This window comes from Phyllobates terribilis, unplaced genomic scaffold (assembly GCF_046119375.1).
Source record: "Phyllobates terribilis strain yellow unplaced genomic scaffold, ASM4611937v1 Scaffold_4__5_contigs__length_816908805, whole genome shotgun sequence".
Taxonomy (NCBI): Eukaryota; Metazoa; Chordata; class Amphibia; order Anura; family Dendrobatidae; genus Phyllobates; species Phyllobates terribilis.
The window spans coordinates 43613795-43640878 of NW_027362764.1; the positions used below are offsets into that span (position 1 = coordinate 43613795).

General features: G+C 44.8%; 1 protein-coding gene across 1 annotated transcript in view; it reads left to right on the top strand.

The window, feature by feature from the left end:
* The window catches only part of THSD7A (thrombospondin type 1 domain containing 7A), a 740167-nt gene that overhangs the window by 345012 nt on the left and 368071 nt on the right, over positions 1–27084 (top strand). The window contains exon 5 of the mRNA XM_073677287.1: positions 23962–24463. Coding sequence (XP_073533388.1) covers positions 24325–24463 — 139 coding nt within the window. The 5' untranslated portion in view covers positions 23962–24324. The remainder of the gene's footprint in view (positions 1–23961; positions 24464–27084) is intronic.

Genomic DNA, 27084 nt, shown 5'->3' on the forward strand with positions numbered 1-27084 from the left:
GGGCACAACTCAGAGGACCTTATGAGTCCAGATTGCTGTATAGATAGGGATCCTCTGGAAGCTGCTAAGCGGAGTGGCTTGCACAATGTCTGTCTGTAGAAGCCCTAATGTTGGGGCTACAACCACACTGCTGGATACTACTGCCATATAGTGATCAAGCAGTGCCGCTATAAGGTTTACATCCACATCTGCTCCAATGACCACAGCCGGACCTGGAGGGGACATGAGGACCGAAGCAGACGGTGCACCAGGCCCTCACCATCTATAGCTGCTGTAACGGCTGAGATCGGAGTTCCTGACCCCGGAGTTTAACCTCTTAGATGCTGCAGTCAATAGCAACCTTGCCCCATCTAATGGGTTGATATAATGTATCGTCTTGACGCCTCTCCATGTGACTATACAACATGATCAGCTGCTTTATTTGGGAGACCCCGATCCTGCGCCTCAGCTGGCTTCACTAATTACTCCATAAGTGCTGCCCTGATCACATGCCACCGCGCCGAGAAGACAACACCTAATGAATTGCCTGTTTAACAGCACTGGCGCGTTAATGGTGGGGGCGCCGGGTCACCGGTATCTAGCTCCATTTAGGTAATTAACAATGTACACGAGCAAACGGGGGCAGCGTAAAAGTAATAGCACCTCTGAGGGTCATGTGCTTAGCCAGCACGAGGCGAGAGCTCGGATCGGCCGCCCTCACCGGAGAATTGTCTTGCATGGGGCTGCCATCTCGTTACCTGCTCCGAAGACAAATCGTTCTCAGACCCAAGAAATTCTCCAGAAGCGTCTTCTTCAAGGAGATGAGGATTCTAATTTCTGTGATATATGGCACTGTTAGAATAGCACTGGAGCAAAAAGTGGATGGCGATGTTGAAGTAACACTTTATAGTATTATTATTAGAGGAATTGCCTTATTTCAGCACACTATGGCGGCGTTACTTTACAGTGCACACGCGACAGTGCCATACATTGCTCAATATGGGGACATATGGTACTGTTGTTTTTAGCTTTATGGCGATATTGCACCTGGCAACATTATTTGATACTGTATGGAGGTATGACCTGGGAAATGGATAGCACTGTATAGCGGTATTAGATAGGAAGTACATGGTACTGCTGTTCTATTGGTAATCATATTAGTTTCTCCGTGTTTCAGTCACGTCTATTCTTTCTATCTTGCACTGTTGTTTCAGAGCTGTAGGACAATATTGCATGATTAGTATATAGCGAAATTTAGTTTCAGCACCGTATGGCAGGATTATTTGGGAATTGGGTGGCACTGTTTTTAAGCATTGCATTGCAGTATTAGGAAATAAATAGCACTGATGTTATATTGCGTAATGTTGCAATCTGGTTTAGCTCATTTAATCTTTGTATCTTGGAACTATATGGCATTGTTGTGTCAGTGCTGTATGGCGTTATTGCTTGATCAGTATATGTGATTGTTTCAGCAAATTATGGCAGTATTAATTAGGAAATGGATGACATTGTTATTTGGGCACCGTATGACAGTATTACGGAAATAAACGGCTCTGTTCCTTCAGCACTTGATGGCGACATTACTTGGAAATATATGGCACTGGTGTTTGGGCATGAAATGTAGTATTATTCAGGAAATTAAAAGCTTTGCTATTTGAGCACTGTATAACGGTATTATTTAGGAAATGTATGGAACTGTTTTTTTAAAGCACTGTATGGTGGTAATATTTTGGAAATCTATGGCTCAGTTGTTGCAGTATACTATGTCAGTTTTTCTTGGGAATATATGTCATTGTTTCAGTACTATATGGCGGTATTGATTAAATGCACCTTGTTATATGAAAATAGATGGCACTGTAGTATCATTACTGTATGGCAGCAATATTTAGGAAACAAAGGCACTGCTGATATATTGGCTAATCAGGCTTACGGTATTGTACTGCGTGGTACTATTACCATTCTATCTATTTGTCAAAGGATGACACCTGAGAGATCCCACAGATCCCACCTCTGCCACCAATTTGTCAAACATCGCAGCCTGGGAGGTCACACTGAGCCAACCCTCTGTTACCTTTTTGTCATGAACAGCTCTCTGCTGCCCCCTATTGTCAGGACAATTACGCAATTGGCCGAGGAGTAACGGAGGAGGAAGCAGGCTGTTACCACTACTGGGCCGGTTACTGGGAAACTAACAGTGAATGTATGGTATATACACCTCTGATTCCAAAGCATGGAATATGTTTATATAACCCGTTGACTCCACGATAACCCAAGAAAGATTATTAGCTGCCACCACCAATCGTTTATACAGGCCGATTGGACACCTGACAGGTAGCGTATGGCTTCATTGGTGCTGATTACAGAGCAAGAGGAACAGAGCTATTACATTTTATATTTAATCCAGAAAGATAGGCAGTGTTTATAAAAAAATGTACAAAATATTTTAAAAGTACAGCGTATACAATTACATAAAATAAAAGGATAAAAGAAAATAACTAAACCTGACATTACTGCAATGGCTTCAGATTTATGGAGGGAGGAACTCCACAAAGAAAACAGACAGAACTGCAGTTAGTTGCACCTCCAGTGATTGACAAGGTCCAAAATTTGGTATTTGCCTTTTATTAGCTCCTAAGTTACACCCGCACACCTCCCCTTGATGACCAATAACAGGGCTCGTCATGGGATGTGGCTTCAGTTTCAGAAAATTATCAGATTCCCTACATCAACAATATTTTTGCTCCTGAGGGTCCCAGGTGCTAAACATTGCTGTCATATTTTTTTATCATGATTTCATCAATGCATAGACCCCAAATATGACAGGTGTAGCCTCGTCTATCACCCAGTTATTCATTTGCAGGGATTCTTGCCATTGCCCAGCGACGTGAAACCATGCTTTGCGTTAGCCACTTCATCACGTTTCCAAAAATATGACTTTCCTCTCTATTACATCGACGTAGTTCATGCAAACCTCTCTTCTTAATTTTCTAATAAGCAGACAAAGAAACCACAGATCTTTACATTTCTCCTTCTTCTTAACTCTGTCGTAAATCTGCTTCTCCACATTCCTAGTGCAGGGCCTCACATCTGTTAGTGACGTGGGCCGGTGGGGTACTCAGTGCCGGTCGTTGCTAGGGCAGATGTCACAGTGGTGGTGACCTGGTCCGTGACCCAGGGCGGTCAATCAAAAGGGGAATATTTACAGGTGATTTATAGTTTTTATTTACAGTTCGTGACGCCACCTGTGGTATGCGGCTATATGGAGCCGCCGCTGCGGTGCAGAACCTCTGGAGCTAGTGTGAATGCAGCAGAGTTGGTTTAGCTCTCCACAGGTAGAGCTTAGCTCCAGGGCAGTGTAGAAGTTGATGTTATGGTGTATTGCAGAGGATGGCGCAGATAATGATCACAGAGACAGTAAGGTGCAGTCCTCAGGGTTTGCTCACGGTTTCTTAGACTTCCAGTTACCAGTACTAGAGTAACTTCCCACGGCGTTCTGTGCTTACTCAGGGAGGGATCCAGCAAACTCCCAGGTCTCTCCGGAGTACGTAACGGGACCCCCTTCTGTGTGTTCCCTCTGGCCGTCTCCCTGCACCTCACACCTAGTGTCCCAATCCAGTAACCGCGGGCCTTGCCGGGCGACGTCTCCTCTGTCGCCTGGGTCCTCTATGGCCACCTTCTTGGTGAGACAGATGTGGCTTGTGGCTGTAGTACCTGAAATACTGCAGCCTTCAGTTTCCTAGTTGAGGCTTAAAGAACTCTGCTAGTTTAGGGACCGGTCCCCTCTGTGCGACCTGACCCCTCCACCTCCTGGTAGATTCGGGCGTACGGGTGGCCTCCAGCACTACCCGTACCCCTGGGGTCCCTTCCACGTTACTGGAGCCTTTCCTGCTCCTCTCTCTCTCTTCAGTCTTGGGCCTCACTGGCTAGGCCCTCCTCCTGAGCAGAGCTCATACAGAGCTCCTGCTCCCTCTGCTTCTCCTCTCAGACTGATCTGACTGAACTCTCTTTCTCCCCTTCTAGAATGTTCCACCCTCTTTTTATATCACTACTTTCAATGCTCCCCTGATCTACTTCCTCCACCCACACCCACTACATGGTTCCCCCTCTTTTGGTTCACCCCACTCCAACCAGGGACAGGGCTCAGCAGGAAAGCAACGCATCTTGCTCCTCCTGCTGGTCTGGAGTAGTGTAGTGCTGGATGCAGGTGTTAAGGTCCCGGGCAGTACTCCTTCCTTACCTGAGAGTGAGATACCACACCTCTGGGTGAGATGTAGTACCTCTGTGGCGACTGAACCCGCAGGGGCGCCACATTAGCCATTAGGAGTTTCCTTAATTACCTGATCCCAAAGGAGGGGTCAGATTCATAGTGTCATGTGGAGACAACTTGTAGAGTGCAAGCTCTTTCTCTTATCTCTGCAAGCATTTTAATTTTCTATACTAAACTATTTATTATCTAACTATCTATTAGGCTGCGTTCTCATGTTTAATATTTGTTTAGTGTTTTACATCAGTATTTGTAAGCCAAAACCAGAAGTGAGTGATAAGTGGTGCACATATTTCTATTATACTTCTACTCTGATTGTCCCACTCCTTATTTTGGCTTACAAATTCTGGTGTAAAATGCTGACCAAATACTGAATGTGTGAACGTAGCCTAAGGGTGAGTGATAGGTTATTGATTGGTGGGGGTCCGACTGCTGGAACTCGCATCGATCTGCAGAATGTGGAAGTTTAATCCCCATTAGTATGGAGCAGCATGGTCGACTCGACCACTGATCCATTCATTCCCTCAGTGACTACACGCACTACACTTGGCTTTTTCTGGAAGCCCCAAAAAGGATGAATGGAGCTGCAGTTAGACATCCCACCCTCCGCTCCATTTTAAAATGGTGCTAAAAGTGCCCTGTTAGGGATAAATGTTCCTCATTCTTTCGATCGGTGCGGTTTCCAATGATCTGATTCCACTGATCAAGTAAGTTATCACCGACTTAACCTGTGAATCGGTCAAAACTTGTCTTCATCAAAAAACCCTTTAATGCAAACTACAGTAATTGTACATCCCAGGTGTGGTGACGCGCAGTAGATGTGCCGGAGCCGCCTGTGATTTACAGTCGACGCTCCACTATAACAAGGATAACAACTAACAGGTATTTCCATATAGCTGTACGGTGGGCCCCGAGGATCAATTCCCCCTGTGGGCCCCAGATATCGGTCTATTATCTATTATCTCTCTATCTATTATCTATCTATTTATCATCTATCTATTATTTATCTATCTATTATCTTTCTATCTATTATCTATCTATCATTTATCTATCTATCTATTATCTATCTATTATCTATCTCATATCTATCCATCTATCAATTTATTTATTATCTATCTATTATATCTCTACAGTATCTATCTATCTATCTATATATCTATCTATAAAATAAGTATCTATCTATTATCTATCTATTATCTATCTACTATCTATCTATTATCTATCTATCATCTATCTATTATCCATCTATCATCTATCTATCATCTATCTATCATCTATCTATTATCTATTTATAATCTATCTATTATCTATCTATTATCTATCTATTATCTATCTACTATCTATCTATCATCTATCTATCATCTATCTATTATCTATCTATCATCTATCTATCATCTATCTATCATCTATCTATTATCTATTTATAATCTATCTATTATCTATCTATTATCTATCTATTATCTATCATCTATCTATTATCTATCTATTATCTATCTATTATCTATCTATCATCTATCTATTATCTATCTATTATCTATCTATCATCTATCTATTATCTATCTATTATCTATCTATTATCTATTATCTATCATCTATCTATCTATTATCTATCTATCATCTATCTATCATCTATCTATCTATTATCTATTATCTATCATCTATCTATCTATCTATTTTCTATCTATCATCTATCTATCATCTATCTATCTATTATCTATCTATCATCTATCTATCTATTATCTATCTATTATCTATCTATCATCTATCTATCATCTATCTATCATCTATCTATTATCTATTTATAATCTATCTATTATCTATCTATTATCTATCTATTATCTATCATCTATCTATTATCTATCTATTATCTATCTATTATCTATCTATCATCTATCTATTATCTATCTATTATCTATCTATCATCTATCTATTATCTATCTATTATCTATCTATTATCTATCTATTATCTATCATCTATCTATCTATTATCTATCTATCTATTATCTATCTATCATCTATCTATTATCTATCTATCATCTATCTATCTATTATCTATCTATTATCTATCTATCATCTATCTATCATCTATCTATCTATTATCTATTATCTATCATCTATCTATCTATCTATCTATTATCTATCTATTATCTATCTATCATCTATCTATCTATTATCTATCTATCATCTATCTATCTTTCTTTCTAATTTTATAGAAAGTTCTGTGTCTCGCTTGTGGATACCAGCTGCTTTGCCTAAGTCAGATCTATCTGTGGATCTTTGTGGATCTCTTCTCAGTCCATAATCTGGTGGCCGCTGCCTGTTTTTCCGCAGCTGAGGACCAGTAATCCGCACTTGCTTATCTCTCTTAATCACAGGCGCACAATGCTTCGGCTTCTTGAGCCTTTAATTCCCTCTTAAATGCGTAACAGAGTGGAAAGTAAATACAAAGGCAGAGCTGCCGTCGCCACCGCCGCGGCTAATTTCTTCTGATGTCAGAATATTTATGCCTGGTAGCGTCAGCGAAATATTTCATCAAGACCGTTCCTGGATAAAAAAAAAATGGCCGGATCCGGAGCCGGTTCTGTACGATGGCGGATTGTCTCTAGACATCACACTGGTCGTCACTTCTAGATGGAAGACAAACGTTGCCAAAGCCAGGGGTGCTGGGGCGTAATCCAAACCCTTCCCGTTAGGCACCACAATCCGGATGATTTATGGATGATTTAGTAACAATGTTGCAAATTATATATTAAATTCCGGAACATATGATTGACATTGACTTGTGCAGCTTTGACCTTAACGACTTCAAAAATGATAAAATCATCGGTGTATGGTTAAGGTATACGAGAGACGTGTGTCGATGGTGACGGCAGTATCAGCCGTATCCTATATACCAGCACTCATGTATGATGGATATGCTGCTGACTGTGAGGCGCAAATTGTGACTTTATAAGCCCCTGGAGGACGGAGGCCCGAGGCTAATGCTCTTCTCTGCCCTCCTCAAACGCTGCACCTGGGTCTTGTGCTTAAAACTTTCACCAGGCAAAGACTATCAATAAATTGACACAACGGCTGCTGAAAGCTCATCAGCGGCTTCTGCTTAATGGGAAATTAATTATAAAATAATTATATGCTGGTTAATGTATGCAACAGAGGAGCGGCAGGGGATTATCCAGATGTAAATGACGCGCCCCCCTGGGCCGTGGGGTACTCGGTAGCCGGGCCGGTCGGTGCTGGGGGATGTCACAGTGACCCGGTCCGTGACCCAGGGCGGTCAATAAAAAGGGGTTATTGAAAGGGGATTATAGTTTTTATATCTAATATTCGTGACGCCACCTGGGGCATGCGGCTATATGGAGCCGCCGCTGCGGTGCAGATCCTCTGGAGCTAATGATGACGCAGCAGAGTTGGTTCAGCTCTCCACAGCCATAGCTTAGCTCCAGGGCAGGAAGTGGTGATGTGATAGATGTTGCTGTGCGGTGTAGTGCAGGGGATGGCGCAGATAATAATCAGTCCACAACTTAATGGCGGTTTCCTCTTATCTTTACTTGCGGTGGTTAGGCAGACCGGGGCACGGGTACTAGATGGTAGTAGAGGTCCGGGCAGCCTGGAAGCAAGTTTAGAATCCACCTCGCCAGGTGAAATTGGATGCCTTCTCTTTGCGCTAATGTCTTTGGCCCTGCTGCGTATAACTATGCTGCGGCCCTCGTCCCTGAGTAAAACGTCTTTATGCTCACCCATATGGCAGGCAGCCCGGGCCTTCCTGGGGTGTCGCTGCCACATGGCAGTGCTGGGCCCTATGTGCTGCTGAGCCTCCGGGCGTCTGATGGGGCCAGGAGACCTGCAGTCTCCCACCCTCCGGTTTCTGCTGCTGGGCCTTCAGTGCCCCACAACCTCGGACTCCGGGGTCCGGTTCTTCTACTCTCTTCTCTGGGGTGAACTGCCGTGCAGCTCCACTCCCCAGGTCTTTCCTCGTCGCTGTCCTGTATTCAACTCCTCTCACTAACTCTAACTAACCCCACCTCCAGATTCCAGTTGCAAAGGGGAGGAGCTCCCCTTGCTGGTCTGGAGCCAGGAAAGTGTTGCATATTAGTATACCAGACTAGGGGACCCCTGCTTGCTTCCAGGCATGTCATCACTTCTTGTGAGGGAGGCAATGCCACTGTGGCAACCGGACCCCTGGGGTGCCACATAAATAGCGAGGACATGTGTTTCCATGCCGCACATTAATAGACGAGGCTTCATCTAAGACTTTTGGGGCTTAAACATACAAGTAGTCCTATAGCCTCCGGGCTATTTCTCCAGGGATACAAGTACCTTCCTCACCCCAAAATGTGCTGTCCGCTGCCTCCGGATAGAGGTGTTTCTAGGTTTTCCGGAACCCGGGGCAAGAATTCAGTCTGTCGCCCCCCCCACTCCCAGGCACATATGCGATTTGCCGACGAGCTGCTCTCGCTAATTCTCTCAATGTTCACTGAAAGACTGAGAGAAGCAGAAGAGAAGCTCATTGTCAGGAGACCGTAAGATTGAAAATCGCATGTGAGTGAAGTGGCCATGTGATGACTGCTGCAAGCAGAGCTGAATCCTGACAGTGAGGATATTACACGCTGTTAGGATTGGCTGCAGGGCTTCATTTTATAATTAAAGGGCTCGTCCAGGTTTGAAATGAAAGTCTGCAGTCACTCTAGATGACTGCGGTTTTCTGAATTCTCACAGCGCATGCACTGCACACTTTTAGGACTCTCCTTTGCAGGTGGTAAGAGTGGACGGTCATGTGAGCACAAGTATGAGATTTGTATACCTCTAGCCACATTCCGACTAGACGAGTCCGGCCTCGCTCAATTCATTTTCATTGAGTGAGGCCATGCATGTCTAGTAGGCACATGACCGCATGTATGTAAATCGCCGACACCAGAGAATCCTGACAGTGTGCAGTGCGCATTTTGAGAATTCAGAAGTATGCAGTCATAGAGTCATATTAGTCAGTATCATGAAAAACATCTACATCCAGGTACCTGATAGATGACGTTGTCTCTGATTGGAGTCGTTCACTTTCTTTTCTTCATCTCGTCCAGACTCCATGATGACTTTTCTCATCTGCAGCTCGTCCCTGCAGACTTCCATCTTCTCCATCTTCTTCAGCACATCACCACACAATGCCCTTAAAGATAGCAGTGTCATTATAATGCTCCTGAATAAAAATATCTGCCCTACGCTGAACCCCTGAATACATAATTGCCCCTCACTATATTCCCTGCACAAAATATGACCCCCACTCTGTACCTATTATGGTGCATGTTCTCCACACTGCCCTCTCCTCTCCATACTGGGCCCCCTCTTCACACTGTCCTCTCACACTGTATCCCCCTATAGGGCCCAGTCTCTATACTGTGACACCTCATCACACTCCCCCTCCTTGGCTTACTGTGACTGTCCCCTCCTGTTTGTGCCTTTACACTGTCCCCCCATGATACCTCACCACACTACTCAGTCTCTATTCTGTGTCCACTCACCACTCACACTTTTCTCCCCTCAATACTGTCTCCTCACGTTTTTCCCCTCAATAGTCTCCTCACACGTCTCCCCCTCCCTCCTCATACTGTCTCCACTCACATCCACCCTGCTAACTATACTGTCTCCTTACATATTTGCCCCTTCGCTCTCCATACTGCCTCCTCACACATCCCCCCGACTTCCCATACTGTGTCCACACCCATCCAATCACTCTCGCTCCCCATACTTGTTATGCGCTTTGCAGAGGGACGCAGCAAGACTGGCACCAAACCAGCAAAGGCACAGCCACAGACGCACTTGGCACAAGCTGCCCAGCTAGGCGAGCCCTTGAGAGCTGGAAATATTCTTCACCCAGCTGCCAGTAAATGGAAGGGGGACTTTATCAGAGCCCTTTCCAGGCCCGCTATCACCGAACAGCTGGCATCTGGTGACTAGACTGGTGCCTAGTCAAGAACCAGGTGATTACCTCTGCAGCAACCCCAGGAAGTGAAACCAAAAGAGAAAAAGAGAAAACCCCTGAAAAGATAGCAACACTACTGCTAGCACCATTCACCACCACAGCACATAAGAACTGCAATAAATAGCAAGGCACTGAGCAGGGAGCATGATTAAATAGCCCTCCTAATGATCAAGTTTGAATACCTCCCAATCATCCCCACACAGCCACTCCCTGCTAGCTTGCCCAGAAGAATGAACATATCTCCACCACTGCGTAGTACCAGACAAAGCTGCGTCCTTCGCTGCCTGGCAACTTAGGAAATCAGTGAGAGACACAGTGTCCCGCGTCCTCACACATCCTACAACACCAGAACGAGATGCTCCATAAGATTGGGACAGTCTCCTTGCATACGTAGTAGCTCCGCCTCCATGGTCAGGACAATGGCGGTGCCTGCGAGTGGAGTAGCGTAGCACCGGACCAGCTCCATTCCCAGGTGGGAGCACAGAATCACACTCCCTATACTGTCTACGTATACATCATTGAACATCTGTGGCTAGACCTCAAAATAGCAGAGCATGCAAGACGTCCCAGGAATCTCACAGAACGGGAAGAATTCTCCAAAGGAGGATGGATGAAAATCCATCAAACAAGAATTGAAAGACTCTTGTCTGGCTACAAAAAGTGTTTACAAGCTGTGATACTTTCAAAAGGGGGCGCTACTAGGTATTAACCATGCAGGTTGCCCAAACTTTTGCATCAGCCCATTTTCCTTTTTTGTAATTTTTAAAATGTAAAAGTTGAAAATATATATTTTTTGCCTAAAATACAAAGAAAATGTGTTGTCTGTAACTTTAGGCATTTTAGAGATCATTTCATCTTCAACTTACTAAACTGTTCACAAAAATAGTAATTTTGTCCAGGGATGTCCAAACTTGCTAATGAACAGGGCAGTCACATACTATGTGGCTGCTCTGTTCATGGAATCTTTGTGGGACCTTCGTTATTTGGACGTCGGAAAGGTGAGGATGAGGTTGGTTTATTATTTTATTTTTATTACAGGAGATTAGTGATGAGCGAGCATACTCGCAAGTACTCGGTACTTGCCTGAGCATCTCAGTACTCGAGATGCTCGGAGCTCGCTGAGTACTTGCAAGATGCTCGGGCGGATGCTCGGGTCCCCTCCCTGCATGTTTGGCGCTCTTTAGAGAGCCAATGAACATGCAGGGATTGCCTGCCACTCATTGTAATGCCGCAGCCATGTTGATTGTGGCATTACAGTGATTGGCTGGCCGCACAGCGTCATCAGGTCTATATCAGACCCGGCTCCGCCATGCTCGTCACAGTCACTCCGGATCAGACAGTGTAGGGAGAGCTGCTGCTGTGTCAGGGAGAGATTTGCTTGTGGCTTGTGTATTAGGTAGTGTAGGGAGAAAACCCGTACATTACACATATCCATCTCAACAAACAGTCCTTTTGAGGACTAATCCATCTGCAGAGATATCAGGCAGGCAGTGTATATAGGCAGGCAGGCAGTGTATATAGCAGACTACAGTGCATATAGCTCAAGAGGCTCCATTCCAGTTCTGCCTTCTGCTGCTGTTAGATATTTCTATACATAGGCCCAGGTCTCAGAGGCCAGGAATAATTTTTTTGGATCTTAATCCTCATTATTTGCTTAAAAAGCAATCCAGAGAACACCATTTTTCTGCGCCATTTGCTTGTTGGCACTGCAGAATACAGCCAGGTCCTTTCCATATTACAGCGCTAAAAATCCAGCTGTTTAAAACTGTGTTTTCTCCGTCACATCCCATTTCTCAACTCCATTAAAAATTTCTTTCAGTGTGTCAGTGAAGCAATTGACACCAGATTGCTGTTCAAACTACTTACCTATGGGCCAGATATTTAAAACTGTGGTTTCTCCGTCACACGGATCACATATAAGTTCACTCCAAATTCAGTCATTTGTAGTGAGCGTGGAAGATACTGTCCTCCATTTAAAATGGGAAAGGCACGTGGCAAGGGACGGGGAACTGGACGTGATGGTAATGGTGCATGCAGAGGCTGAGGCTAAGGCCGTGGGCAAGCTGAAATTGTGCCACAACAAACACCCACATCTTCTCGCCTGACCTTCCTGTCCCAATTTCTAGGGGACCGCAGCACACCACTATTGAACCCAGAGCAGTGTCAAAAGGTTGTTGGTTGGATAGCGGATAATGCTTCTAGTCACTTAGCCACCACCACCACCACCACCACAACCCTGTCTTCCACACGGTCAAGTCTCAGTAGCCGTGAGTCTGGACCGCATATTCCTCATCCTGAACCTCCTTCCTCCCATCATGCCGAGTACCCAGAGACAACTGATCCCACACTTGGACACTCTGAAGAGCTGTTCACTCTTCTATTTATAGATTCGGGCCTCTGGCCCGGTCCACTTGAAGCGAGGCAAGTAACTGACCCAACCTGGCAAGAGGAGATCGCATGTAGCGATGCCCAAATATTTGAGCAGCCACGGTCACACAAAAGCGACGGTGGGAAAGTGTCACAAGAGGTGGACGATGGTGAGACACAATTGCCAGAAAGTCACGAGGGAGGACCAGGGAGCGGAAATGGAAGACGAGGTGGTGGATGATATAGTAACTGACCCAACCTGGCAGGAGGACATGCAGAGTGAGGACAGCAGCACACAGGGGGAGGGAGGCAGAGCACCACAAGAGGCAGGAAGAAGCAGTGTGGTTCCCCATAACACCAACACGAAGGAAGTTGCCAGTATGACTGTTAGGTCTTCCCGAGTTTGGTTGTTTTTTAAAGACTCTGCCGATAACCCCAAAAAGGCCATTTGCACCACCTGCCAGGCCAGCATCAGCAGGGGTGGCAAAACGACCAGCCTGACCACCACCAGCATGATCAGGCACATGGCAGCAAAGCACCCGACTTTGTGGGCCGAACCCCAGAGTCCAGGAACAGTGTATGCGGGTGGCACCATTGCTTCTTCCGCTGTTGTGGATGCAAGACAATCCCCTGTCCATGGTGCATGCGAAGATGCCTCCTGCCCTGCACCTGTCATTGCACACTCTCAAGTAGCAGCATCAGGAAGCACGTCCATGTACTTGTCGCAGTGCAGCGTTCATTTGTCCATACCCCAGTCCTTGGAAACGCAAGTGTGGCGCCCCTGTGGGTTCAGTCGCCACAGAGGTACTGCATCTCACCCAGAGGTGAGGTATCTCACTCTCAGGTAAGGAAGGAGTACTGCCTGGGACCCTAACACCTGCATCCAACACTACACTACTCCAGACCAGCAGGAGGGGCAAGATGCACTGCTTCCCTGCTGAGCCCTGTCCCTGGCTGGAGTGGGGGGAACCAAAATAGGGGGAACCATGTAGTGGGTGTGGGTGGAGGAAGAAGTTCAGGGGAGCTCAGTAAGAAGTGATATAAAAAGAGGGTGGAACAATCTAGAAGAGTTCTTCAGTGAGAGGAAGAGTTGGGAGCAGGAGCTCTGCAGGAGCTCTGCTCAGGGAAAGCGCGGGCCTGAGTGAGGAGGCCCAGGAGAAGGAGAGGAGGAAGGGATGGGAGCAGAGAGAAGGCTCCAGGAATGAAGAAAGGATCCCAGGGGTATGGGCAGTGCTGGAGGCCACCCGTACGCCCGAATCTACCAGGCGGTGGAGGGATCGGGTTGCAGAGGGGACCGGCCCCTAACTAGTGAGAATTACAATATTCAACTAGGTAACTGGAGGCTGCAGCATTTCAGGTGCGGCAGCCACAAGCCACGTCTATCTCACCAAGAAAGTGGCCATAGAGGACCCAGGGGACAGAAAAGATGTCGCCCGGCAAGGTCCGCGGTCACTGGATTGGGACACTAGGTGTGAGGTGCAGGGAGACAGCCAGAAGGAACACACGGAAGGGGGTCCCGTTATGTACTCCAGAGGTACCTGAGGGTTGACTGAGCCCCTGCCCGGTGAACGCAGCACGACGTGGGAAGTTATGGTCTGCAGTTGTAACCAGGAGCAAAGTGAGAACTGTGAGTAAATCCGGAAGACTGCACCCCACTGTCTCTGTCAATTATTACTGCTGCGCCATCACCCCCTGCACTACACTGCACCATGAGTGCTACCTCAATAACAACAACATCTACACTGCCCTGGAGCTAAGCTCTGCCTGTGGAGAGCTGAACCAACTCTGCTGCATTAACACCAGCTCCAGAGGACCTGCTCCGCAGCGGCGGCTCCCTTTAGCCGCATACCACAGGTGGCGTCATGAACTGTATATAAGAACTGTAAATCCCCTGTAAATATTCCCCTTTTATTGACCGCCCTGGGACACGGACCGCGTCACCGTCACTGTGACATCTCCCCTAGCAACGACCGGCCCGGCACCGAGTACCCCACGGCCCATCACAAGCGCAAATACGCAGCCAACGCCCCACAGGCCACACTACTAAATTCTCACATTTCACGACTGCTTGCGCTCGAAATGTTGCCGTTTAGGCTCGTGGAGACGGATGCATTCCACAACCTGATGGTACTTGGTCCTCAGCCACCACTATTTCTCCCGGTGTGCCGTCCCCGCATTACACAAGCACGTGTCCCAAAACATTAGCCATGCCCTCAACAAAGCAGTTACCGGGAAAGTCCACCTAACCACGGACACATGGACAAGTGTTTGTGGGCAGGGACGGTACATCTCACTGACGGCACACTGGGTTAACACAGTGGAAGCCGGGACCCAGTCTTACCTTGGGACGGAACACGTCCTCCCGACGCCAAGGATTGCGGGCCCTAGGTCAATCAGGGTGGCCCCCACGGTCTACAGCTCCTGCACCTCATCCTCCTCAGCCTCCTCCTCCTCTTCAGCCTCTATCTCTGAAATGACCACATCAGTCACAAACTGGAAGCACTGCAGCACTACCTCGGCCAAGCAGCAACAAGCTGTGCTGAAGCTAATATGCTTAGGTGACAAACCACACAAAGCTAAAGAGTTGTGGACAGCTCTGAAAGAGCAGGCAGATCTATGGCTCACATCGCTGAACCTACAGCCAGGCATGGTCGTGTGTGACAATGGCCAGAACCTGGTGGCGGATCTGAGGCGAGGTGAGCTCACACACGTACCATGCCTGGCCCATGTGCTTAACCTCGTGGTTCAGTGGATTCTCAAATCCTACCCGGAGCTGCCGGATTTGCTTGTCAAAGTACGCCACCTGTGTGCCCATTTTAGAAAGTCACCTACAGCTTCCGCCGCCCGTGCCATGTTTCAGCAGCGTTTGCAGCTTCCAGCTCACAGGCTGGTGTGTGATGTCCCCACTCGTTGGAACTCTACACTGCAGATGTTGAGAAAGATTTGTGAGCAGAAGAGGGCAGTTGTTGAGTACCAGCCTCAACAAGGCCGTCGGTATTCAGTTCAGACTCCACACATAAGATCTCAGGAGTGGACATGGATGTCAGACATATGTGCCATTCTCCAAAACTTTGAGGACTCCACGAAGATGGTGAGCGGCGATGACGCCATAATTAGCGTCACCATCCCGCTTCTCTGTCTTCTGAAACGCTCTCTGCTCACAATCAAAGAGAATGCATTGCATGGAGCAAGGAACCATACAGGGTGCTTACACACAGTCCAGCCTCATTTCATCCCAACGTGGATTGGGGGACGATGAGGAAGAGGAGGAGGAGGAAGAACAGGAGCTAGTTTCATACGCTATAGACGATACTACCTGCACAGCTGTCATACCGTCTGTTCAGCGTGGATGGCCAGAGGACAGAGAGGAGGAGGAGAGCATGGTCAGTCATCCTCTTGGTGAGGACACGGAAGTCTTGCCTGTTAGTTGTCTGGCACGCATGGCTGAGTTTATGTTACGCTGCCTTTCCCATTACCCTCGCGTTCTCAAAATTTTGGGTGACAGTCATTACTGGTTGGTGACACTTCTAGACCCACGCTACAAGGAGAACTTTATATTTCTTATTCCTGAGGCGGACAGGTCTACAAAAATGGGGCTGTACCAGAAGGCCCTTGTTGCGGAACTATTAAAAAAATTCCCATCTGAAAACGCTGGCGACAGAGGGCACACTTCGTTGGACAACCAAGGAGTACAGGCGAGAGAGACACAACTTCAATCCAGCAGAGGCAGGGGAACACTGTCAAAGTTTTGGGAGAATTTTCTCAGCCCCCCCATCGCACAAGCCCTGAGGCGCTGGGTACTCTCACAAGGAGTGCAAAGTTTGGGAAGATGCTGAGGGAGTACCTTGCCGACCGTACCAACATCCTCCGTGATTCCTCTGTGCCTTATAATTATTGGGTATCCAAGCTGGATACTTGGACTGAGCTGGCTCTCTATGCCTTGGAGGTCCTGGCCTGCCCTGCCGCCAGCGTTTTATCAGAGCGGGTGTTTAGTGCCGCTGGTGGAATTATAACTGATAAGCGCATCCGCCTGCCAACTGAAAATGCTGACAGGCTGACTCTTATAAAAATGAACAAGGGCTGGATTAGGCCAGACTTCTGAACACCACCGAATGATAGCAGCGTAACATAAACTCAAATCCAGTGTCTTTTCTTGGGAGGTGTATTTCCATGCACCTTTTCACACCCAGACATGGATCACCAGGGTGACCATGGTCCGTGATGCAACACCCACATAATTTTTTTAAAGGGTGTTTATGATGCCCGTAAAAAAACAACCACTATACAGTATGTTCATGTATATCCCCCAGGGGTAAATGTTTGTCAGCCTATACACTTAGTGCATGAGCATTACAGGTATAGGAGGCCCGCTCCTTTCTAATGGGAACATTTTTTTATGAGGCCCTCCTCCACATCTCTTCCAAGGGGCATTGGAGTGCCTCACGATTTTTGGCAACCCTTGCATTCACTGTTTAGGCAAACACAATGGGAAACCCTTTCCTAATAATGGGAACATTGTTTTCAGGAGGCCCTCTGACCTCCACGTCTCTTCCAAGGGGCATTGGAGTCCCTCCATACTTTTGGCAACCCTTGCATTCACTGCATAGGCCAACACTATGGGAGACCCACTTCCTAATAATGGGAACATTTTTTCTTGAGACCCTCTACATCTCTTCCTAAGGGCATTGAAGTGCCTCCAAATTTTTGGCAGCCCTTGCATTCACTGCATAGGCCAACACTATGGGAGACCCACTTCCTAATAATGGGAATATTTTTTTATGAGGCCCTCTACGTCTCTTCCAAGGGACATTGGAGTGCCTCCCAATTTTTGGCAACCCTTGCATTCACTGCATAGGCCAACACTATGGGAGACCCACTTCCTAATAATGGGAATATTTTTTTATGAGGCCCTCTACGTCTCTTCCAAGGGGCATTGGAGTGCCTCCCAATTTTTGGCAACCCTTGCATTCACTGCATAGGCAAACACAATGGGAGACCCTTTCCTAATAATGGGAACATTGTTTTCAGGAGGCCCTCTGACCTCCACGTCTCTTCCAAGGGGCATTGGAGTCCCTCAATATTTTTGGCAACCCTTGCATTCACTGCATAGGCCAACACTATGGGAGACCCACTTCCTAAAAATGGGAGCATTTTTTCTTGAGACCCTCTTCATCTCTTCCTAAGCGCATTGAAGTGCCTCCCAATTTTTTCAGCCCTTGCATTCACTGCATAGGTCAACACTATGGGAGACCTACTTCCTAATAATGGGAACATTGTTTTCAGGAGGCCCTCTGACCTCCATGTCTCTTCCAAGGGGCATTGGAGTGCCTCCAAAGTTTTGGCAACCCTTGCATTCACTGCATAGGCAAACACAATGGGAGACCCTTTCCTAATAATGGGAACATTGTTTTCAGGAGGCCCTCTGACCTCCACGTCTCTTCCAAGGGGCATTGGAGTGCCTCCAAATTTTTGGCAACCCTTGCATTCACTGCATAGGCAAACACAATGGGAGACCTACTTCCTAATAATGGGAACATTGTTTTCAGGAGGCCCTCTGACCTCAACGTCTCTTTCAAGGGGCATTGGAGTGCCTCCCAATTTTTGGCAACGCTTGCATTCACTGCATAGGCAAACACAATGGGAGACCTACTTCCTAATAATGGGAACATTGTTTTCAGGAGGCCCTCCTCTAAGTCTCTTCAAAGGGGTATTGGGGTGCATCCAAATTTTCAAAGGGGTATTGGGGTGCGTCCAAATTTTGGGCAGCCCTGGCACTCACTGCATATGCAATAACAGTATAGGAGACCCACTCTTTAGTAATGGGAGCAATAAAACATAGCCGGCTGTTGGTTCTCTAAGAATAGTGAGGGCCGACTGCTGGCCCTTTAAAAATAGTAAAGGCCGCCTTATGGCCCTATAAAAATAGGCTTTGTGACTTTCAGAGTCCCTCCTTCATAAATGAAACACGATGTGTCTGATGATATCTCACACACCACATGGCCAGCTAAGGTTGTAAAATGTTAAAATGACATTTCCTGGTGAATGCATTTGTCACGGTTGAAAGCAATGTAAAAGTGAGAAAACACATCAAATCATTACCCTTGAAAGGATGTTCCTTAACATATTTCCCGGGAAAATCTATTTTGGTTTTGTTTTGGTATGTTTTATTGTGAGTCCGTAAAAGTGGTGTAGTACCTCTGACAATGTTGTTGACAGCAGTGACCTGGGAGTCAGAAATGCTTCCAGGGGTCTTCTCCATGCTGTCCCCATGTCATTTGAGCACTATTCCCATCGATTTGGGCAATTTTTAGGCCCTCTGCAGACCGCCAGGGGGAGCTGCCTGAAAAATGCTCGAGTTTCCCATAGATTTACATTGGGCTAGTTGGTCGCGTCGAGCACCCGAGTATTCCAATGTGCTCGACCCGAGCATCGAGCACCCAAGCATTTTAGTGCTCGCTCATCACTACATGAGATCATTACCACCTTTCTCTTCGGATCCAGCCAGACAGTAAACAGCTTCCCCACAATCCCTCTGGGACTCTGCTAAAACACTTCCTGTCTCCTGTGCTTGTGTTACTTCTAATAGTTGCTGGATGCTTTTGAAGCAACAGGACTACTTCTGCATGTTACACTCTTCCCTCCTTTTTGAATGTCGTCCTCGACATTCGTCTTAATTGGTCAATCTGACCAATTCTGAGACAGTGGTAAAAGTTGAATAACTTTATATACAAATTTACATTGTCAAATTGGTATAACGTTCATAAACATTGATAACAACCTATTCTTACAACCTTTTTCTTGTAGGATGCCTGTAAGAAATAAACAATTAACATAATTAAAACAATGAGCATCTCTTCAGCTGGAGCTTTTCGTACGTCTTCAACCAGCTCTCTCTCACTAGGCTTTAACAGTTCTTTGTTTCTACAAAGTCTTTTAAGGAAAATCAAAGCATGAAAACAAGTCTTTCTACCAGGCGACATCTTCCATACTGTCTCTCGGTGGTGAATACCACTCCAGTGTACTTACCTGGTCCATAGGCAGAGATACGTGTTTCCAGTCGATAGTCCTTGGCACTTGACTCAGTTCACCAAGTGTCTCATACGTCAACATAACGGCCCTCCTCACTTCTCGAGTCGACATCCTCCTGGTGGGTTGTTCCTCAGATACCACGGGTTCTTTGGTCACTGGAGTTTATTCCGCCGCACTCATTTCCCGTGCTTCCTCAGATGCTCTTGGAGCTGCTTCTGTAAGTTCCTGTACTTCTCCTGAATCACCTATTTCCGCACAGTCTGCTAATTCCGCTCCTCCTGAGTGTCAATCAGTCTCTCCAGGGACTGCTGTTCAATCGTCAGATCTGAATTGGACTTCATCTGTACTCCTTGTTACAAACTCTGGAGCCTCGGGACTTAGTTCACTCTCCTGAGGAAGGTACATCCCTCTCTTTGCCGGTCCGAGAAATACAACCGTGTGTTCTTCATCTGAACTTTCAAGGTCACTTTCCACCTTCGGAGCTTCAGTCTGTGGTGGTCCCTTAGCCGATCGTGGACGATATCGGTCTACTTCTGGGAAGTCTTGTTGTGGTGGGAAATAATCACAGGGTAATAATAAATTCCAATGGACTATTCTGGTTTTCTTGTCTCCCGTTTCCAATTGGATTTCATACACTGGGCTGTCATCGGCTTTCCTCCTTACTGCTCATTAGCTGCCCAATACAATCCCAACAGTGAAACATGGTGGTGGCAGCATCATGCTATAGGGGTGTTTTTCAGCTGCAGGGACAGGACGACTGGTTGCAATTGAAGGAAACATGAATGCGGCCAAGTACAGAGATCTCCAGGATGAAACCCTCTTCCAGAGTGCTCTGGACCTCAGACTTGGCAGAAGGTTCACCTTCCAACAAGACAATGACCCTAAGCACACAGCTAAAATAACAAAGGAGTGGCTTCAGAACAACTCTATGACCATTCTTGACTGGCCCAGCCAGAGCCCTGACCTAAACCCAATTGAGCATCTCTGGAGAGACCTGAAAATGGCTGTCTACCAACATTCACCATCCAATCTGACGGAACTGGAGAGGATCTGCAAGGAAGAATGGCAGAGGATCCCCAAATCCAGGTGTGAAAAACTTGTTGAATCATTCCTATGAAGACTCATGGCTGTACTGGCTCAAAAGGGGGCTTCTACTCAATGCTGAGCAAAGGGTCTGAATACTTATGACCATGTGATATTTCAGTTTTTCTTTTTTAATAAATTTACAAAAATTTCTACATTTCTGTTTTTTTCAGTCAAGATGTGGTGCAGAGTGTACATTAATGAGAAAAAAATGAACTTTTTAGAATTTACCAAATGGCTACAATGAAACAAAGAGTGAAAAATTTAAAGGGGTCTGAATACTTTCTGTACCCACTGTATATATATATCTATTCATATATCTATTATCTATCTATAAATCTGTTATCTATCCATATATCTATTATCTATCAATATATCTATCTATCCATATATGCATCTATCTATTGATCTATTATGTGTCTATATATCTACTGTATATATCCATATATCTATCTATTATCTATCTTAGATAATTAGATAGGTCAACAGATAATAAATAGATATATGGTTAGATAGATAGATAAATAGATAATAGATCAATAGATAGATAGATAGATATATGAATAGCTAGATAGCTAGATAATAGATAGGTATACAGATAGATATAAATATGTGATATATAATCCGTGCTTTGTGTGTGTACCTTACTGTTCATGTAATTTCTTAAAACATTTGTAAATTTCTGGAAAAAAACTGCGTCAGTGTATTGCAGTCGAATGAACAGAGCGGTCACATACAGTGTGGCTGCTTTGTTCATGGGATCCTCGTGGGACCCTCGTTATTTTGACTGCGTCGGAAAGGTGAGGATGAGGTTGCTTTATTATTTTACTTTTATTACAGGTGATCGTGGGCTTCGGGCATTAGGTGTAAGGTGAGTATATGGTGTTTTTATTTTTTATTTTTTGCAGGTGCAGAGAACATCGGGGACAAGGTGTAGGTGAGTATAATGTGTTTTATTTTTATTTAAATTTTTTTAATTCATTTTACCATTTCTTTTTTTCCACTCAGCAGAGCACAGACGCCGTCGGATGGGAGACTACTGCTCCCATCCAGCGGCGCCTGTGCCCGCTGTTTCCTATGGCAGGAGGCGCTGGCTGATGCTGGTAGTAGTACCATCAGCCGGCACCTATGACCTGTGGTAAGCTATTTACCGCCGGGTCACCTGTCACAAATGTGGCATCATGCTGACATCTGTCAGCATGATGCCACGGCGCTCTGATCGCGGTAATGCAATTATCGCGATCAGAGCTGGTGTTTTCTGCGCTATCACGCAAGTGACAGCGCGGGAAACCAGGTAAATTCGGATCTTTGTCCGTGTTTGGGTTCGGGGTTCGGGTACTGTTCTGGTACCCGAACCCAAACTTTACAAAAACTGTTTGGTGTTCGGCTATATTAGCCGAACCTGAACAGTGAAGGGTTCGCCCATCCCTACTAAAGTGGTCTCAGGCTTCTGTAGGTGAACAGCAGGCATGGAGTCCCAGTGCTCGACTGTATCAAGTCTTGAGGACGCCCGTACAGCTGATTGTGGCTCTTGACCGGTGTTAGAAACGCCATTGCATGGTCCCCCTGTTGTATCTCAAGGACCTAAGGCTGAGGAATGAGATTTGTAGAATTCCAGCTCATCAGTCTTTCATTGATTATTCCATGGTAACAGGTGCACGGACACATGAGCAATACTACGTGTAGTAATAAATGGCAAAAACAGAATTTCCTGCCCGTAGTTTGTTGACTTGGAAACATTTTTAACTTTTATTAGTGGAAGATGAACATTAAAAACAGCATCTATTCAACAGAGAAACCTTTTATAGACATTGTACTTATTGTTCATGTTCTGCTAAGAAAAGTTACAAGTTTTTTTCCCAAGTCTACAAAATTATTGCTGGACATCCTATTTTCCTCTCCTCTCCCCGGATGATGATATCAGGTGAAATCAGGATCGGAGCATTGGAATTTCAAAGTCTGACTTCTTTGTTCTCTGGGAAATAAGCCACTGCCAGGGAAACTGGCAGCAGCTTTCTCATAGAAAGCAATCAGCGAAGCTAAGTTTTCCTGTGTATGGGAAAGTCAGGAGAGATAGCTTTAAAGGAATGATCGTGTGGCCAACAGCTGTCTAATGTGCATGAGCGCCTTAACTCAAGAGTCAATAGTCTTCTCTTACATTTTTCCTAGTAGATGAAATCTATGCTGAATGTGTTAGTCCCCTAATTTGCGGCCACTGTCAGTTGAGAGGTGGTTGCGCATGGTCGTCTCTCTTAATTGACTTCTATGGGAGTTTTCATAGAAGCTGTTGTGAGTGTACATGAGGCATAACAGCATCTCTGGGCATTATACATCTGATATTTCCCATTTCTCACCAGTTTTGTCTCTAGCTGTCTTGAAGTTAGTGGATGGAGACTGACTACTATGATTTTTCTCATACTCAGCACCCGCCGAGACATGATGGTTTCCTGCTCTCCTTTTTCTATATAGCATAAAATATCTTTAGCAGTAGGAGCAGCAGACATGACATTATACAGCAGTACTGAGCAATGTAACTGTGAATCCAGCTCTAGGGTGAGAAGAAAAGAAACACTAGAAAGCTGAAGCGCAGGACTATGTGTGTCTGTGCCGTTCTCTTTCTCTCTCCTCCTCCCTTCCCTTTCCTAAGGCAACTGTAATCTGATACCTCTTGACCAAGACAGCATTTTTTTGGATGAATGATAAGTTCAGGAGGCATGAGAAGGTGAAGTGGCTCATAAGAGGAGAAAGAAGCATATTTTTCTGCTAAGATATATTACAAAGTTTCTTATATTTGCTTGTACTGTTGATTCATGCAAAGTTTGTTGAAATGCCAGTGACCATGTAATAATAATAAAGATTAATTATTATTATTTTCCAATATAATTATATTATTTTCTATTACATTATTATTCAATATTATATTGTTATTAGTAGTAGTAGTAATATTATATGATTTTTTCATTCTTGTGTTATTGTGTTCTGATTATTATGCTATTTATTCCATGTATTCTTATTTTGTTTGTAGTATCAGATTCGTATCCCTATAACTTCCCGCCATCGCATTCCTTCCCCATCTCCATCCCTATAATGACATGAAATGACTTAATCCCTGGCGCTGCTTTCCTTCTCACCATTGTGTTAGTGGAGAGGCGTCTGGGCTCCTGCAGTCTTATGGATGGGCGCTCGCCTTCTTGCTCCTCTTCTGCTTTTTCTTCCACCCTCTCTCACTGAATTTTCTTTTTCTATTTTTTTCTCCTTTCTCCAGCTGGTATAATTTATTCCTGCAACCTCCCAGACCAAGATAACCTGTTCAGTCAGCTTGAGCCCCCTGCGGACAGCTGTCTCCCTTTTAGCTGATGGAAAACTGCCACAAGCCAGTGAATAGAAGGAGGATGTAGCAGCAGAGCCTGACAAGAGCCTGACAAGCCCAGGAAGCCCCAGCATCAGCACCAGCTCAATGCTCCTCTATTGTTCCTTCATGTTCAGTGCTTTCTGCTGCTCATCTGGCCTCCACAATAGCCGGAGAGCTGCCTGCTCCTCAGTGCTGACTGCAGAGGGGGCAACCCAGGGCTGAAGCCCAGGACAGTGCACCTGCCCCATTGTGTCCGGCTGCGGCCACAGAAAGGCAATGGCTCTGCAGGCGAGAAGCCCCTCGTCCTCCCCTCATTCCTGCTGTGGACGGATTGTGCTCATCCTGGTGGCGGCTTTATGGGGAGCGGATTCACAGGGGGAACATGACGGCAAAAGTATCTACCAGTGGAAGACAGGTGAGTGAGCAGCCGGGGGGCTCATTGTCTCCTGTATGTGGGGGTCCCAGGTGGTAGAGAGGATGATGGGTCATGTAGTATTATTACCTGATGGAAAAGGTGATGGAAAAGGATGTTATCTATTATCTATCTATTATCTATTTATGTATTTATCTATCTATCTATCTATCTATCTATCATCTATCTATCTATCTATCTATTATCTATCTATCTATCATCTATCTATCATCTATCTATCATCTATCTATTATCTATCTATTATCTTTCATCTATCTATTATCTATTTATGTATTTATCTATCTATCTATCATCTATCTATCTATTATCTATTATCTATCTATCTATCTATTATCTATCATCTATCTATTATCTATATATTATCTATTTATGTATTTATCTATCTATCTATCATCTATCTATCTATCTATCTATCTATCATCTATCTATCTATCTATTATCTATCTATCTATCTATCTATTATCTATCTATTATCTATCTATTATCTTTCATCTATCTATCTATTATCTATCATCTATCTATCTATCTATTTATCTATCATCTATCTATTATATATTGTCTATTATATTATCTATCTATTATATATCTATTATCGATCTATTATCGATCTATTATCTATTATCTATCTATTATCTATCTATTATCTATCATCTATCTATTATCTATCTATTATCTATATATTATCTACCTATTATGTTTCCTTTTGTCTATTTGTCTGTCTATAATTCTATCTGTCTTTCTTTTATCTATTATTTCTATCTATTTCTTACCTGTTCTTTCTGTCTTTCTTGTCTGTCTTCCTTATATCCATAATCTCTCTATTATCTATTATCTATCTATCATCTATCTATTATCTATCTATTAACTCTATCTATCTATTATCTATCTATTATCTATCTATCTATTTTCTATCTATCATATATCTCATATCTATCTATCTATCTATTATCTATCATCTATCTATATCTATTATGTTTCCTTTTGCCTATTTGTCTGTCTATAATTCTATCTGTCTTTCCTATATCTATTATCTATTTCTGCCTTTTCCTTACCTGTTCTTTCTTTATACTGTTTCTTTCTTTTTTTCTGTCTTTCTTGTCTTCTATCTATCTATCTATCTATCTATCTATCTATCTATCTATCTATCATCTATCTATCTATCTATCTATCCAGTCTGGTCAGTCTTCCCTGTACTCTTTAAGCTTGTGTTTGGATGGTCCACGTGACAGTTAACGTGCTTTGTAGCTAGGGTCACTATTGGGGTGAGTGTGCCGGGGCTGCTGGTCATTTCTCTGTGTTGTATATTATACATTTATTATCCGCTTTCTTTTGCCTTCAGTTCTGGATATAAATGCTCAGAATGAAACTTTCCAGCTGGCCTGATTTCTTATTTGACCGCAGTGACAAGTTTGCATTTCCCAGTGACATACATTTAGTAAATGAGGTTTCTCCAGGACATCATTTCACAGTGTGACAGGCAGACGCCCGTTACTTCAGCTCTGAATTGTGCATGGCGATGTCTTACAGTGGTCCTGTGCTTGTAATCCAATGACCATCATTGCAGGCTTGATTGGCTTTGTATAAGAGAGGCTCATGGTGCATGCAATGTGTCATGATGGGTGGCGCTGCCCTGGGTCAGGCTCAAAATGACCAATTGAATGATAAGGATGCCCAGTCATTACGCAGTTAACACTGGTTAATAAACCGTATTATCGTATATAGGTGGAAATAAAAAGCTGCCTGGTTTTCTCAATGCTAACTTGCCGTGGCATGGTGCCAGGAGGGCAGATCCACTTACAGTCACACAGATATTCTGCATTTATCCAGGCACTCAATGGAAAGATTACAATGAATCCAACTCAAGGGCACAGCAGCTCTGCCCTTACTGATGCCAGGGTAAAATGTGTTGTAGGCTGATCCTTTGTGTCATATGGGTTGAGGAGGAAAATGATGAGGCTGTGTTTTCATTGGTTTCTATAGAAGCTTAATTAGCGCTGTTTGGACACAATGGGAGAATTTGCATAAGAGGTTTGAATAGAGATAATGGAGATTATTGGTAACAGACTGGTCCAGATTGGAATTACAAGAAAGAAGAATATATTTGAATTCGCTGCTAAAATAGGGGTTTGAGTAATGAAAGGGTGGATTTTACTGCAACTGTTGCAAATAGAATGTTGAGAAATGTGATACATTGTTTCAAAAATGTCAACATTCTAAACTCAGGGCTGGAGTTCCGCCATGGACCACACTGACTCTGTGCACATAACACACACATTCAGCTCTGCTACATCTGTGGGGTGGATTTCGGAAGAATGTTAGAAAGATGGTGCCTTGTTTAACTGTTTATGTTCCGGGTGGTTGCGCTTTATAATGTTGCTATTCACAAAGCTGTCTTGATGAGCCGGGAGTACAGAGTATATGTGACACAGACTGCTAAGCCTCTGTAAATTGGGTTAGCTTTCCATCTCTCTGATAGCACAGCTTATCACCATAATGGAAGGTACTCATTCTTTGATTTGTCTTAACGCAGCCGTTGCCTCAAGGGCTTGCTCTAGTTCTAGACCCAGTGAATGTGATTAGGAAATAGATATGGCAAATATACA